We start from the raw sequence: 13,134 nt of genomic DNA on the forward strand, positions 1-13,134 counted from the left end.
ATGCTTGAATAAAAGGAATGGACAAGAGACAACCGGATTTTTTCCCGTGGTATCGATGTGTTGGCACACACCCCTAATCCACGTTGTGACACTCTCAAAGAGTCTTGTCACCTCCCAAGTCACCGAGACGAGGGCGCTCACTAAGAGTCTCCGTTCACCATCCCGGCGTGGTGGAGATCAAGCCACGTACAATCTTCTTCTCCGGGCTCCCACAATCCTTGGCAAGCTCCGCGAGAAACACCCCGATCACCAAGATCGCCTAGGTGATGCCAATCACCAAGAGTAACAAGCTAAGGCCTTCACTTGAGCAAGAACCGATCACCAAGAACGGATGCACACTAGCTTCTCTCTACTCAAGTCCTTAATCTTGCTTCTTGATTGATTGAAAGCACAAGTATGTGAATGATGAAGCTCAAGGTGGCTCTTGACTATGGTATGAGTGTTTGGATGTTGCCTGGTGTCAAGAGTGGGCGAAATGACCCATTGGAGGGGTATATATAGGCAGCTCACACAAATAGAGCCGTTGGAGAAAAGCTGCCAGAAAACTGCGTAGCGCCGGTTAATCCGACGTACCCCCCATTGTCATCGTCGGTTTAACCGGTGAATGTAAACTGCCTCTTCTGAAAACTAGCCGTTACAACTGGGGCAGATTAACCGACGTAGCATCGGTTTAACCGGTGAGTGTAGTTGTCCACTGAACCACGGAAAAATCAAGTCTCTGGACAACTGCACCGACGTTAACTCAAACCTATCGTCGGTTTAACCGGTGAGTACAACTTTTGAATTCCTCTGAAAAAACCATCTCACTGGTCAATTGCACCGACGTCTTGATTCAAACAGCGTCGGTTAATCCGGTGAATAGAACTTGAATTTCCCTGGAAAAACCAACTCTGGACCAATGCACCGACGTTAAATTCAAACACGTCGGTTTAACCGGTGTATTGAATTTGTCCAGACTCTGCTGACTTCGTTTAACCGACGTATGGAAAATTGAGAGCGTCGGTTAAACCGGTGTATAGACTTTTTCTGATTTTGTCTTTTCTGATTTGAGTCTTGAGTGAAATCCAAATATTCTTGAGATATAGTTTGAGAACCACTTATTTGAACTTCTAGAAACCTGAGTGACCATAGTGTGCATCCATTTTCAAATGACCATGTCCATGCTCAAGTTACTAAGCCTTAACCCCTCTTAATAGTGCGATCACTACAAAACTATAAAACCTATACTAACCTAAGTGTCCTTCTCAACCTTGTGACACTTAGGACTAGAAAGATCCTTAGCCTTGACATATATAAGTTGAAAACCGAGATCGCCTTTTAGAATAACCGAAATTGAGGGGCCTCTTTTGACATATGACCAAATGAGCGATAATGATCTTTTAAGCTGCACAAACTCATTAGTCACAATAATGGTTGTCATTAATCACCGAAACATACCTTGAGGGCCTAGATGCTTACACCGTGTGAAAGGTTTATGGACTTATAATAAACCTCAAGTAACCATACGGGCCTAAAGTCCTTACAGTGAACTTTGGGATGAGTTCGCATTTCCTCCTAGACAATGAAATTGCCCGTTTGAACTCCTCGGACTCGCGATACCGGACATGGGACACATGACCTCCCTGGTTGATTTGCCTCAGTAGGTTTTCTCCTTTTCTTTTATATTTAGTTTGGCTGAATCTTTAAAAATCATTATAAATCACAAAAAATATTAAACAAAAAAATCCAATTTTGTTTGATATGAGTAGATCTATATGCAGTGAACATATGATATTGTATACTTTAGTACAAAGCTTGTGTTGTAGTTTTAGATATATATTTTCTATAATTAAATTTATAGCTACAGTTTCTCTAATTATAATGATTTTTTTGCTAGACTAAACATGCTTAAGTTGTAATAAAAATTTCATACAATTGGATCATGTATGCCTGAGTTATAGATTTGTCTTGGACATGTTTAGATGCATTGCTCCAAATATTTGGGCATACTAACTTTTAGATGCATGGCAAGACAGCAAAAGTTTTTACCAAATACCAAAAGTTACTCTCTTGCTCGCCCCCAACACGTTTTTGGCGCTTTTTGGGACTCCTAGCTCCCAAATGCCAACAATTTTGCAGCCCAATTTTTGCTACTTTTTACCCATGGTGTTTAGATCCATTTTGCCAAAAAGGAGAAAAAACAGCAAAAAAATTTTTGGCAAAAATGAGGAACTAAACACCCCCAGGTAAATCTAGATACGTGTGAATGTGCCCCGATCCTCCAAGCACAAATTTTGGTATGTCCCTAACACGCGTTACGCGCGCACATGCGAAAGTACCCCCTAACACAAATTTTTATGTGCCCCTAACACACGCAAATGTGAACGTGCACCAACCACAAATTTGTAATGCGGAAACCGGGAAAATTCACGATCCAGTGATGAATTTGGATGCCCCAAGCACAAACCTTTTAAATGCAGAAATCAGGGATACGCACTAGCTAGTAAAACTACCAGCAGAGACCCAAGTTCACAGATCAACAGGAGTAAAACTAGTACATATATAACAGTAACACACAAGTCGAAGCTTGAGAGTATCCAAACCTCAGTACACATGAAGCAAGAGGAGGCTAGTTTTCCGAGGGAAGTAACCCCAGTTTGGTTACAACATCTGTGTTCCACAGAATGCACAACAGGATTGCGATGCGGGGAAAACTACAGGGCGTTTTTTCACAAAAGGATGCTAGTTCTTTGCCAGAGTATACAACAACAGGGCATCCCATGCCTGATCGGTTCTTTGGAAGACTGGTAAGATGGTTATCTGAGATGCGACTCACATTGCATACACAATCTCACCGCTGCTGTCCACATCAAGATCCGAGTCGGATTCAAGGTCATCCATGTCATCATCCACGTCTAGTCCATCAGCTAGGATATTTATACTGTGAGAACAAGCAGGTGGTATGGTAGCCTCTGTCAAAATCTGCATGATCTGATCCATAGTCTGCATTGGCTGATCAGGCTCCTCGTATTGGTTGCTCATACTATCATCATCCATCAGATCAGCAGGAAGGTTCTTCAGGAACCAACTATGATTCCGTATTTCAGGTATTGTTATCCGCTGCATATTTTTATATAACAAGAAATGTCAAGAAAACCACATAACAGAATATCTTCTGATTTCTGAACCTATGATAGCAAGGATCAAAACCTGGTTATTACAACAGCAAACAAGTACTTACCATGGCAGGGTCACCAACAAAAATCCTGGAAATTAGATGCCTGCACTCTAGAGATATGTTCACGTTATCTGGAATTGCATACTGAACATTCAAGATACGCTGCAACAAGATGCCACTATTAGCTTATTTGTTAGCTAAAATGGGAAAACATGTAAAGTGAAACATATAGGAAACAAGGAAGTAGCCGACCTAGTTTAGACATTTAGACGCGCAAACTCAACTTGTATACAGAAACAAAATGTAGCTAAAGCATGAAAAGTGAATCAAGGTTACCTGAATTGTCTTCCGGAAGTTCTTAGGCTCTTCTGGGTCTTCGAAAGGATATGCACCAACAACCATAACGTAAAGGGTCACTCCACATGACCATACATCAGCAATCTGTTTGTCATAAACAAATCCATCAGCGAGGAGAAGCTTCCCTCATATAGGAGGTAACCATACAGTTACACTACTAATGACAAATCATAAGTAAAAGTTTTTTGACTGGCACGCTTCAACACATCATCATCATCAACAACACACGCACATGCCCACACACACTGCACGCATGCAGAGCATGCAGACACAGAGCAGCAACAACCATAACTTAAAGGATCACTCCACAAGACCATACATCATCAATTTGTTCCCTCATATAGGATGGAAGCGCCTAAGGGATAGTTCGGTTAATCCCTTCCACAAGGGGGTTCAGGGGGGATTGGAGGGGACTGAGGGGAATATTGACTTGTTGGGGAAATCCCTCCCAACCCCATCCAATCCCCTTCAAACCAAAGAAGCTCTAACCGGGCAGTTACCGCTACTAATGACAAATTATAAGTGAAAGTTTCTGACCATTAAGGGCGCACAGCACACATACACAACAAGAACAGCTACAGCAATAATGCCATCACTGCATGTTTATGGAACTTCAGTGCACTGTCATGAAGGTATACGCAACTCCCAAAAACGCATCTCTCGAGATATATTAGGAAAGTGATAGAAGTACCTTGCCATCATATTCTTTTTTCAGTAGAACTTCAGGTGCGATATAAGCAGGTGTTCCAACAGTCGACTTCGGTTGCGAATGAAGAACAGATGACTGCAGAAAATGAATAATGCATGGCACTGTTCATTAAAAAGAAAAAAAACAAACCCATAAAAGCACGTTCATCATTATATGACAGTGTATTCATGAAGCCAAACAACAAAAACATACACACGTGCCCACGCCTGCGCGCAGACGCAGACAAGGACGCCCAGGCACGCGCACCCTCCCACCCACCCAATATTTCAGAAAGGGTTGCAAATCATTAAATAAAGGTAACATAACCCAGAAATATTAGCTAAAATAAGATTAAGTTGACATAGAGAACAACCTTGGAATAACCAAAGTCACATATCTTCAAGCGAGGTGCATCACTCCCATCTAGCAGTGTGTTCTCCAGCTTCAGATCCCGGTGACATACTTGCTTGAAAATAAGGATGGAAAAACACAATCTCAGCTTAATGCGTGGATGAGTAAAAAATAACAATAGGATGGAAGATATGTCATTATAGTAACTTATACCATTGAATGGCAGTAGCTTACTCCTGAGATAAGCTGCTGGAAGAAGTACCGAGCCTGAAAACACATACAAATGCATTTGGTAGGATCAAGAAAGAGATGTATCAAGAAAGATGAACCGAGTGGCAGGCACAAACCTCATCTTCACTGAATCGCACATTCTTACATATTCTCTCAAAAAGCTCACCGCCAGAGGCATATTCCATGACAATAGCAAGATGTGTTGGGGTTAAAATTACCTAGCCATACATAAGAAATATATCTCAGAAATGTTTAACGATGAAAGGCCGGGGAAAAAACAACATCACAATCCTGACTCACCTCTTTAAACCTAATAATATTAGGGTGCTTCAATGATCTATGGTTAATTATCTCGCGCTGGACATTTTCGTCTATCTGCACACGATAATGAAATATATATATAAGAAAATTGAGTGCAGTGATAACTGATTACCTAGCATTTATGAAAGAACAAGAAAATGCACAAAAGGAGAAAGATTAAAGAACACACATGTGTTTGCATGAACCATGCACATTGGAATTATTTAAAACAAATCATCAAATGAATGGGAAGGAGGAAATTCAATAAAATTAGACCTAAAGTCTGGACATTGTTAGGGATCACAAATAACATCGGAGCTTTAGTATGAATTGATGTTGGTCTCTCAGGGGTAGAAACCAAAAGCAAATGGAATTAACAAGCATCTGTTTAACTATCCTTAGTTTCAGACTTTTTTAAAAAATATCGATTATTATTCTGTCAAGTACTGAAACAGATGGCCACAACAAGAGTAAAGGAATGGTAAAAAGATGCAAAACTACCTCCAGTTAGATATATACATAGATAAAACGTGACTATTCAGTAAAGAGCTTACACGCATCAATGTAATTGCATGCCTGGGTGGAGCTGAATGGGATGGGATTACTTATGCATTCAACTTCATGGTGTATCAAAAGGATTCCACTCTGTCCCCAACCTTGCTACGCAATCAAAATGCGTCAGCTCTTGTACAGTGTCACAAGTCAGCAACTACCTCAATATGAGCTATCAGAGACAGGATAGGCTTGTCGCTTGTTGTGAAACCGGAACACTGTATATGATGGCAATGTTTATAATTTTACGTGCTATGCAAAGGGAAGCGCAATTAAATGAAATTGAAGCTTAAAGTGTGGTTTTGTCATAATTTTTAAAGTATAATGTGGTTTTGTGAAATTTACTCTATAGTCTATACTTTGTTGGGCCCTGGACATATAATTTTTCCACTTCTTCTGATAAGACATACACTCCTATGCATCAAGTAGTAGTACTTAGCTGTGGTATAGAGTTATGGAGCATCACTACCAATTAGATTATACATGTCTTGGGCCAAATCATACGCGATTACCATGGTCCTATTAAAACTAGATGTGGTATCCACAAATGTTGGATCCAGATGGATAACTAGATAGGATGAATGGATCATGCCTAATGGCTAACATCAAGCGGTAAGAGCGAAATCCAATATATGGACACAGCCAACGAGACGTGTAGTCCCAACAAGTCAGTTACATGTGTTATTTTTAATCATTATCTGGAAAAAATTATAGAACCTTAGGGGCCTAGGAGGTACTTCAACACAAGGAAGTCTTTGCTTTCTTTTTTTTATGCAGCAGCAAAATGGGGAAACATTTTTCGGGATTCACTAAGGAATAGTAATAATTCAATACCACACACTGTATATTTACTAAATTCACACAAAATAAATCCAACTAGATATATTGGGCCTACATAACCTATGGCATCATAGTGGTGGAGGCGTGGGAGTGTGGTGCTCGCGAGCTGTGTTCGATCCCCTGGGTGGCACAGGTGCAAAATACCATTTCCACGACAAAAAAAAAAGTAGCTGTGATAGCCACATCCCTTAAACTCAATGGAGAATCAAACAATATATATCTTTGTCCTTGTGCTTGCTGATATTGTTTAGGGTTAAACCATAAGTCCAAGCTCCCACACCTGGCCTGAAGATCAAAATTATGAAGTTCACTTAAGCAAGCATGGTGATTAAATTGTTATTCCAATTCAATTATCAAGCTGGCACTAAATCAGCATAAGTTTGCTTGTTTAGTGATTTAAGTGGCGAATGCTTAATTAGCCCCATTACAGCGCACCCGAACAAAATCTACACATAAACAAGACTATAATTTAAGGATACTCAAACATATCAGATGGAAAAAACGGCAAAAAGTTGCAGCCAGTATTCACACAGGTAACAAATAATAACCCAAATTCGCACAAAATATAGGTCGGCCGAAGATACGGCGGCCCTAGCCCACGAAACGAATAGCACGATACTACAAAGGATTCTCCACTAATCGGCTCGCGAGAATCCCAAATCGGATAGCCCCTTCCGAGCGCAGACGCACCAACGGAACCAACCAACGTGCGACGAATAGATGCGTGACTAACCACAATCAGCGCCTAATCGAATCCAATAAGGGAGGGAGAACGGGATCAGCGCGATACCTTCTCGCCGCGCTCGATGTACTTGACGGCGACGAGATCACTAGTCCGGCGGTCGCGCATGAGGCGGGCGACGCCGAAGTTGCCGGAGCCGATGTCGCGCACGAGCTCGTACCGGTCACTGTCGTGCATGATTGGCATGTCCATGCCCGGCCCCACCGTCAGCGCCGCCCGATCCGGCGCCGGCGCTGCCATGGCCTGAGACGGCGATCAACGGCGGCTAGGGTTTGTCGGATTCCGTGACCCGATGCCTCGGGCGCAGGCTTCCTGCTCCTTCCCCTCGCTTTCTTCCCTCCCTCGCTCGCTCTCCCTCTCTCACTCCTCTTCTCTTCTCGAATCGGCAACGAGCTCGTGCTCCTTCTCTCTCTCTCCTCTCGACGAGTTGGTGATGTCACTGGCCGACCAGGAGAGAGAGAGAGGCTTTCTCGCCTTGCGAACCGTTCGGGGGCTCATGAGTGATGCTGGAAGTGGTTTTTTATTGAGTAACATCACTCATCGTCCCTACACTCACAAATCGACTGTTTAGATTCTCAAACTTATCCATCCGTGTCATCTCGATTTATAAACTTGTTTTACTATGTCATCCCAGTCTCTAAACTAGAAAATCAAATGTTTAAGTCCTCAAATTTATTCAATCATATCATTCCGATCCCTAAATTTAATTTTGAGTCTCATATGGATCAAAACAAGGCGATCTAAAAACTATATATCAAAAATTAATTTATAATTTTTTCATATGAATTTGAATGAAGATAAACTTTATATCAAAATAGTTGCCCTCGACGTAATCTATAATTTTGTAGTTGAAATATTTTTGAATTAAAACTGTTTAGGATCTCAAAATATTATTGTAAGTTTATAGATTTTGAAATTTAAAAATTAAAATTAAATTTTGGGATTCTAAACAAATGCTGCATGACCTTTTATGACATAGATCCTAAAAGATGACACCCACTATACGAAACTTAAGGTCATTTTGTTTTATGCGGTGCTATAAATGACCTTAAGTTCAGCAGCATTAAATAACTATACACAAAATCACTAATACAGTACGGTGAAAAGAAAATATGGAAAGTATGTTCGTATAGTATAACAAGGGAGAAAGCTTAAGGTGGTCCTTGTTAGAAAGAGAAATTTGCCACTGACTATAGGATATTCAGAGTTTCAGACCATACCATGGGGCAAATAGCAGTTTGCTATTTTAGCGCCGATGTCTTAAATAGCAGCAGGTTGTACCAGGACCCGCATGTTATCGAGACACCCTATCGTAAGAAAGCCGGTCGGCCGGTGCCCGGTGGTATGCTTGCGATTTTTCTTCATTTTATTTAAAATCTACATATTTTAAGTTGTGTAAATCGAAATTGCAACTTCAAGCCCCTTATGAGTAGCATCTGGTGCTGTGTGAGCCGAAGCCTTTCCCAGCCCAATTTAGTGTACTAGGAGATCATTCATTATTGTCAGAAATCTCAGCCCATATCACATTCCCACGCACAATTCGGCCCACTTGACTCGCCACTTAAATTTGGCACCGGCGCTTGAATTTCACAGCACACACCGGTAATGGAAAAGGCAAACCTATAAAATGCGGTAGATGATTGGGATTAGGCCATGCTCACGTCTCACTAACCTACAAGTGGAATTGCACCTTATATTTCCTTATCCTTTTTTTATCAGCAGAAACCTACCCTCAGTCGCTGTCTCTTTACAACCGAAGCTACACAGTTCTTTCACTATTTTTCATCTTGTTTTTTCTACATCCAATTGATCTACATCCATATTACCAAAAGTAAAACTCCTATTAACTATCTAATGCCGAAGATGGCAGAAACGGAATGCAAGAAATCGAGTGCAAATCAAATCCACTCGCAAAATCGACAGTTTTCACTGTCTTCACCGCTCACAGATGCGCTTCCAGATCCCTGCTTTCACGTTCAGAGAACAGTACAAGAAAAAACAGGGTTCCTTCTCTTCTCCCTCTTTCACTGGCGGAGCTTTGTTAAGACCAAAGGGGGCCATGGCCTCCCTGACTTTGCAAATTTTACACTATTAATGTAGCAAAAGGGTTCCCCCCCTCGTTCTTCTAAGATCAGAGATCAAACTCCACCAGTGCCCTCTTTCCGTCCCCTTTTTGAAAGACCTGGTCTCTTTGCTTCTTCGAACCAGTTATCTGTATCATAGCCAGCACCACCAGAGAAAGGCTCGCCGAATTCGGTTCCGGCCGCCTGATTGGCCGGTCGCTAGCTGTACGCCTACTAATGGGGTTGAACCCGCCCCAAATCGACTCCTAGCTATATTTCAAATTTCAAGAGCCCTAACTACCACCCACCCCGACCCACTCCGTCGGCCTAATGCCCCAACCTGAAATTACGACGGAAGATGATATGCGACTTTCGCGCCGATCTACTACCACAGCGCCCCATCCCGTCTCAACCCGTCTGTGTTGTCAACCCAATCCATTTCATAGTGTCACCCGTTTTCACCCATTCAATAGTACTCGTATTAAATCCACTCAAAAAATCCGTCAAACCCAACCCCATTAGCAGGAGTAGCTAGCTGCCCCTGCGGCCAGCAACAACAAAAGACCCGCCGCCGGAGATCAGAGCGCAGCACCGAATATCCGTCCATCATCCATCCACTGGCCACATCGAGCGGCGATCATGCGTCCTCCTATCACCAGCCACGGCTGGCCAATGGCAACTAACCCACGCGCTCAATTAACTAGCTTATCACCGTCGCCCACCGCCACGGCCCAGCCGAGCGGGCGAGCAGGCGAGCTGACACCTCACCCCGCACAGCGGAAAGGACGGGCGCGCGCGGCAGATGCTGCAAGCAACCGCAAGAATATTCGCACGCTGAAAGCGCCTTGCGAGCCAAGCGACGCTGCTGAGCTGAGCTGAGCTGATCGGAATCGGAATAATCCCCGCCCTATTTTATTTTTTATCTGGGTGTTTTTTCAAGTGCCAGTTGATGCAGGAGCAAAATTTTGTTCGGCGGCCGGCAACGTGCTTCTGAACGCGTCAGGTTATACTAAGCTCCGGATAAGCATGGGCGGAGGACAGAGATAGAGTTGTTAATGGTTGTTGACTCCAACTCTGCGAGAAGAGGTAAGGAGTGCTGGACGGGGCATGCACAAGACAGCGACGCGCAACTTATCGGAGATCTACGGGTATCCGGCTGGACGTGAAAGGGCGAGCAGGCATGCAACCAACCGGGGTGGGAGAAGCCGCTCGGGCTCAGGAAAGAACGGTGCACATTTTAGCTACTTCGTTCAGAAACATACTGGGCTGTGTTTAGTTGCCCCAAAAGTCCAAAATCCAAAAAAAAAAAATCACATCGAACTTACGGTACATGCATTGGAGTACATGCATATAGATAAAACCATCACATCGAACTTACAGTATATGCATGGAGTACATGCATATAGATAAAACCATCACATCAAACTTACGGTACATGCATATAGATAAAACCAAAAACTAATTGTACAGTTTGATTCTAATTTGCAAGACGAACGTTTTGAGCCTAATTAGTCAATGATTGGATAATAATTATCAAATACAAACGAAAGTGCTATAGTATGCTACAGTGTATTTTGACACTCCAAAATGGGGAACTAAACACAGCCCTGGCTGATGACAAAGATTTATTTATTAGTGTTAGCTCACGGTAATTGGTACTATGGTCCAGAGGGATTCTGACCTCTGTCAGAAACCTAACTGTTACTACTCCACGGTTGAGCTTCATTGAAGCTGTACTTAAGCTCAATCTTCAGAGACGCTGAAAGTAAAAGACGTACTAGTATGTGATTCATTAAAATGGCAAGTATTCGCAACCAATAACATGATAATAACTTAGAAACAAACAGACAGCAGTGTGTGAATAATCTTGCATGTATATAATTCTCAGGGCGAAAATTTGGATCTGCCCGGGAACTAAAGTCAAGAAGCCTCATGAAAACTGGTATCAGCTTTTCATGTACATGACAACCAACAACCAAACTCATGATCAGTTCATCTCTTGAGCACTCACCGCCCAATCTCCCTGCGTGCATGGCCTGGCTGCACTACAGCCTCTCCCTGACTGATGAACCTGTTATTGCCACCGATGCGCAAAGCCGCGATGCTACCTCTACACTCTCAACCGATCTTCTGCAAACGCAGCCTTGCAATCATTTCCGGCTGTAGCCTTCATCGGACTTGTCATCTTCGTCGCTGCTGCTGCTGTCGCCGCCGACGGTGGCTGCAGAGACGGCCATCCCTGACCCAGAGAACTGAAGGGGGCCCTGAGGAGACCCTGACTGTGACTGTGAGCTGCTTTGCTCCTGAGAACTCCAGAGGCCACCCACCAGCACAATCGACTGGCTCACGGGAGCCATGCCGGGCGATCTTCTGTTGTGCAGCCGGTACTTCTGAATATGAACATGACATGATCGAATAAGTTTCCAATTCAAACAGGATAACTAGAAATGGGCATTAGGAAGAAGTAATAGTTGTATATATAGATGCCTGGACAAATAAAGTGCATAATTGCTCACCTGGAGATGGCTTTTCACTTCGTCGTTTGTAAGCCCGTCCACTTGCATCACCTCTCTGATCTGCTTCGGAGTAGCAACTGCGATCACGATGGAACAAGTCTGTAAGGCTCCAATATTCGTTGTACCTTCGTAGCTAGTACTAGTAGTAATTTTGTATTTTTGAACAAGAAGTGAATCGGTTGGTCGGTTATCTTACCTTGAGGGCCGCCGAGTTGATGCAAGGCAGCAACAAACTGCCGGTGAAGCTCCGGCGACCAGCACCGCCTTGTCTTCCTCGCCAGCTGTTGCTGCTGTTGAGTCTGAGTATGCAGGTTGAGTCCAGAGCCAGATGGTGACATGGTGGCAGACAATCTTGCGGCGGCGTTCTGCCGGTGTTCATCAACGGCAGGGACCGGAGAGACCGATGTCTTTGCAGCCGGTGGCAGCAACGACAGACCGGGCAGCCTCGCAGTTCCGGCAGCGTTGTCATCCCTCCTGAAGCCCGGTGGAGGCGGCGGCGGCACCACCGGAACAGCCCGTATCGGCATGGGGCCACCGAGCAACTTGGGCTCCGGCGAGGTCATCTCACTTGGTTGCTCTTTCTCGGACTGTAAACACGTATAACCAGTCTTTTTCAATAAAAATCGGAAACTTCTTAATAATCCTAACAAGTAGGAACGCAGTTCAAATTCGAGCATTCGACGGGGAAAAAAAATCAAAACTGCAGAACAGCTTACCTTGGATGTGGCGTCGGAGTCCACCCAAAGCTGCGCGGTGCTCATCCATTTCCTCTTGTCGCCGTCGTCCGGCCTCAACTCCAAATCGCCGCCTTTCCTCGCGGCCTCCTCCTTCAACTCCTCGATCACTGTCACCGCACGCCGCGTCAGCAAACCGCGCCGCGGAGAAGAAACAGAAAGGGAAAAACGCGACGCGACACAAGCCAACAACAACAGGAGGTGTGCTGTTCTCACCGTCGGCGAGGAGGCGGACGCAGAGCGGGAGCTCGCGCCTGAAGACCTCGATCTTGCGGCGCTCCTCCTCGAGGCTCCTGATGCAGGCCTCGATCCCCGCGGGCGCGCCCTTGGCCGCGGCCGCCGCCATCCCGACGGCGCTCCGCGCGGCGAAGAGCCTGAGGTCGAGCCCCAGATCCAGGCCCATCCCGATCTCCGCCACGTCGAGCCCCATGCACACGCGAACCCCAAGCGCGAGAGCGAACGAGCACCGCCACCACAGAATCTCCGCCGCGGAATCAGCGACCGGAAGCCGAGACGAACACGAACAGGGAAAGGTAGGAAGGAAGGAAGGGAGAGGAGAAGGCGGTGGGTGGGTGGGTGGGCGACTGGAGGATCTGGATTCCG

At 44.5% G+C, this 13,134-nt stretch overlaps 2 protein-coding genes across 3 annotated transcripts; both read right to left on the reverse strand.

Annotated features, from left to right (window-relative positions):
* Positions 1-2,507: 2,507 nt before the first annotated feature.
* On the reverse strand, positions 2,508-7,719 carry LOC120689993 (serine/threonine-protein kinase SAPK8-like). 2 transcript variants are annotated; one of them, XM_039972499.1, is made up of 9 exons: positions 7,267-7,719; positions 5,085-5,159; positions 4,901-5,002; positions 4,767-4,820; positions 4,576-4,668; positions 4,206-4,298; positions 3,494-3,598; positions 3,221-3,319; positions 2,508-3,099 (listed from the first exon to the last, which is right to left on the reverse strand). In XM_039972499.1, exons 1-9 carry the CDS (start codon positions 7,456-7,458, stop codon positions 2,812-2,814), a joined length of 1,101 nt encoding a protein of 366 aa, XP_039828433.1. In that variant the 5' UTR covers positions 7,459-7,719; the 3' UTR covers positions 2,508-2,811. The 2 variants fall into 2 exon arrangements, with proteins under 2 accessions (XP_039828433.1, XP_039828434.1); XM_039972500.1 differs by lacking the exon at positions 7,267-7,719 and adding an exon at positions 5,639-5,659.
* A 3,367-nt stretch (positions 7,720-11,086) lies between these two features.
* Positions 11,087-13,134, reverse strand: LOC120689994 (transcription factor HHO5-like). The gene is made up of 5 exons (XM_039972501.1): positions 12,748-13,134; positions 12,514-12,641; positions 11,994-12,384; positions 11,798-11,874; positions 11,087-11,671 (listed from the first exon to the last, which is right to left on the reverse strand). Exons 1-5 carry the CDS (start codon positions 12,959-12,961, stop codon positions 11,432-11,434), a joined length of 1,050 nt encoding a protein of 349 aa, XP_039828435.1. The 5' UTR covers positions 12,962-13,134; the 3' UTR covers positions 11,087-11,431.

Source organism: Panicum virgatum, chromosome 9N, assembly GCF_016808335.1.
Source record: "Panicum virgatum strain AP13 chromosome 9N, P.virgatum_v5, whole genome shotgun sequence".
Taxonomy (NCBI): domain Eukaryota; kingdom Viridiplantae; phylum Streptophyta; class Magnoliopsida; order Poales; family Poaceae; genus Panicum; species Panicum virgatum.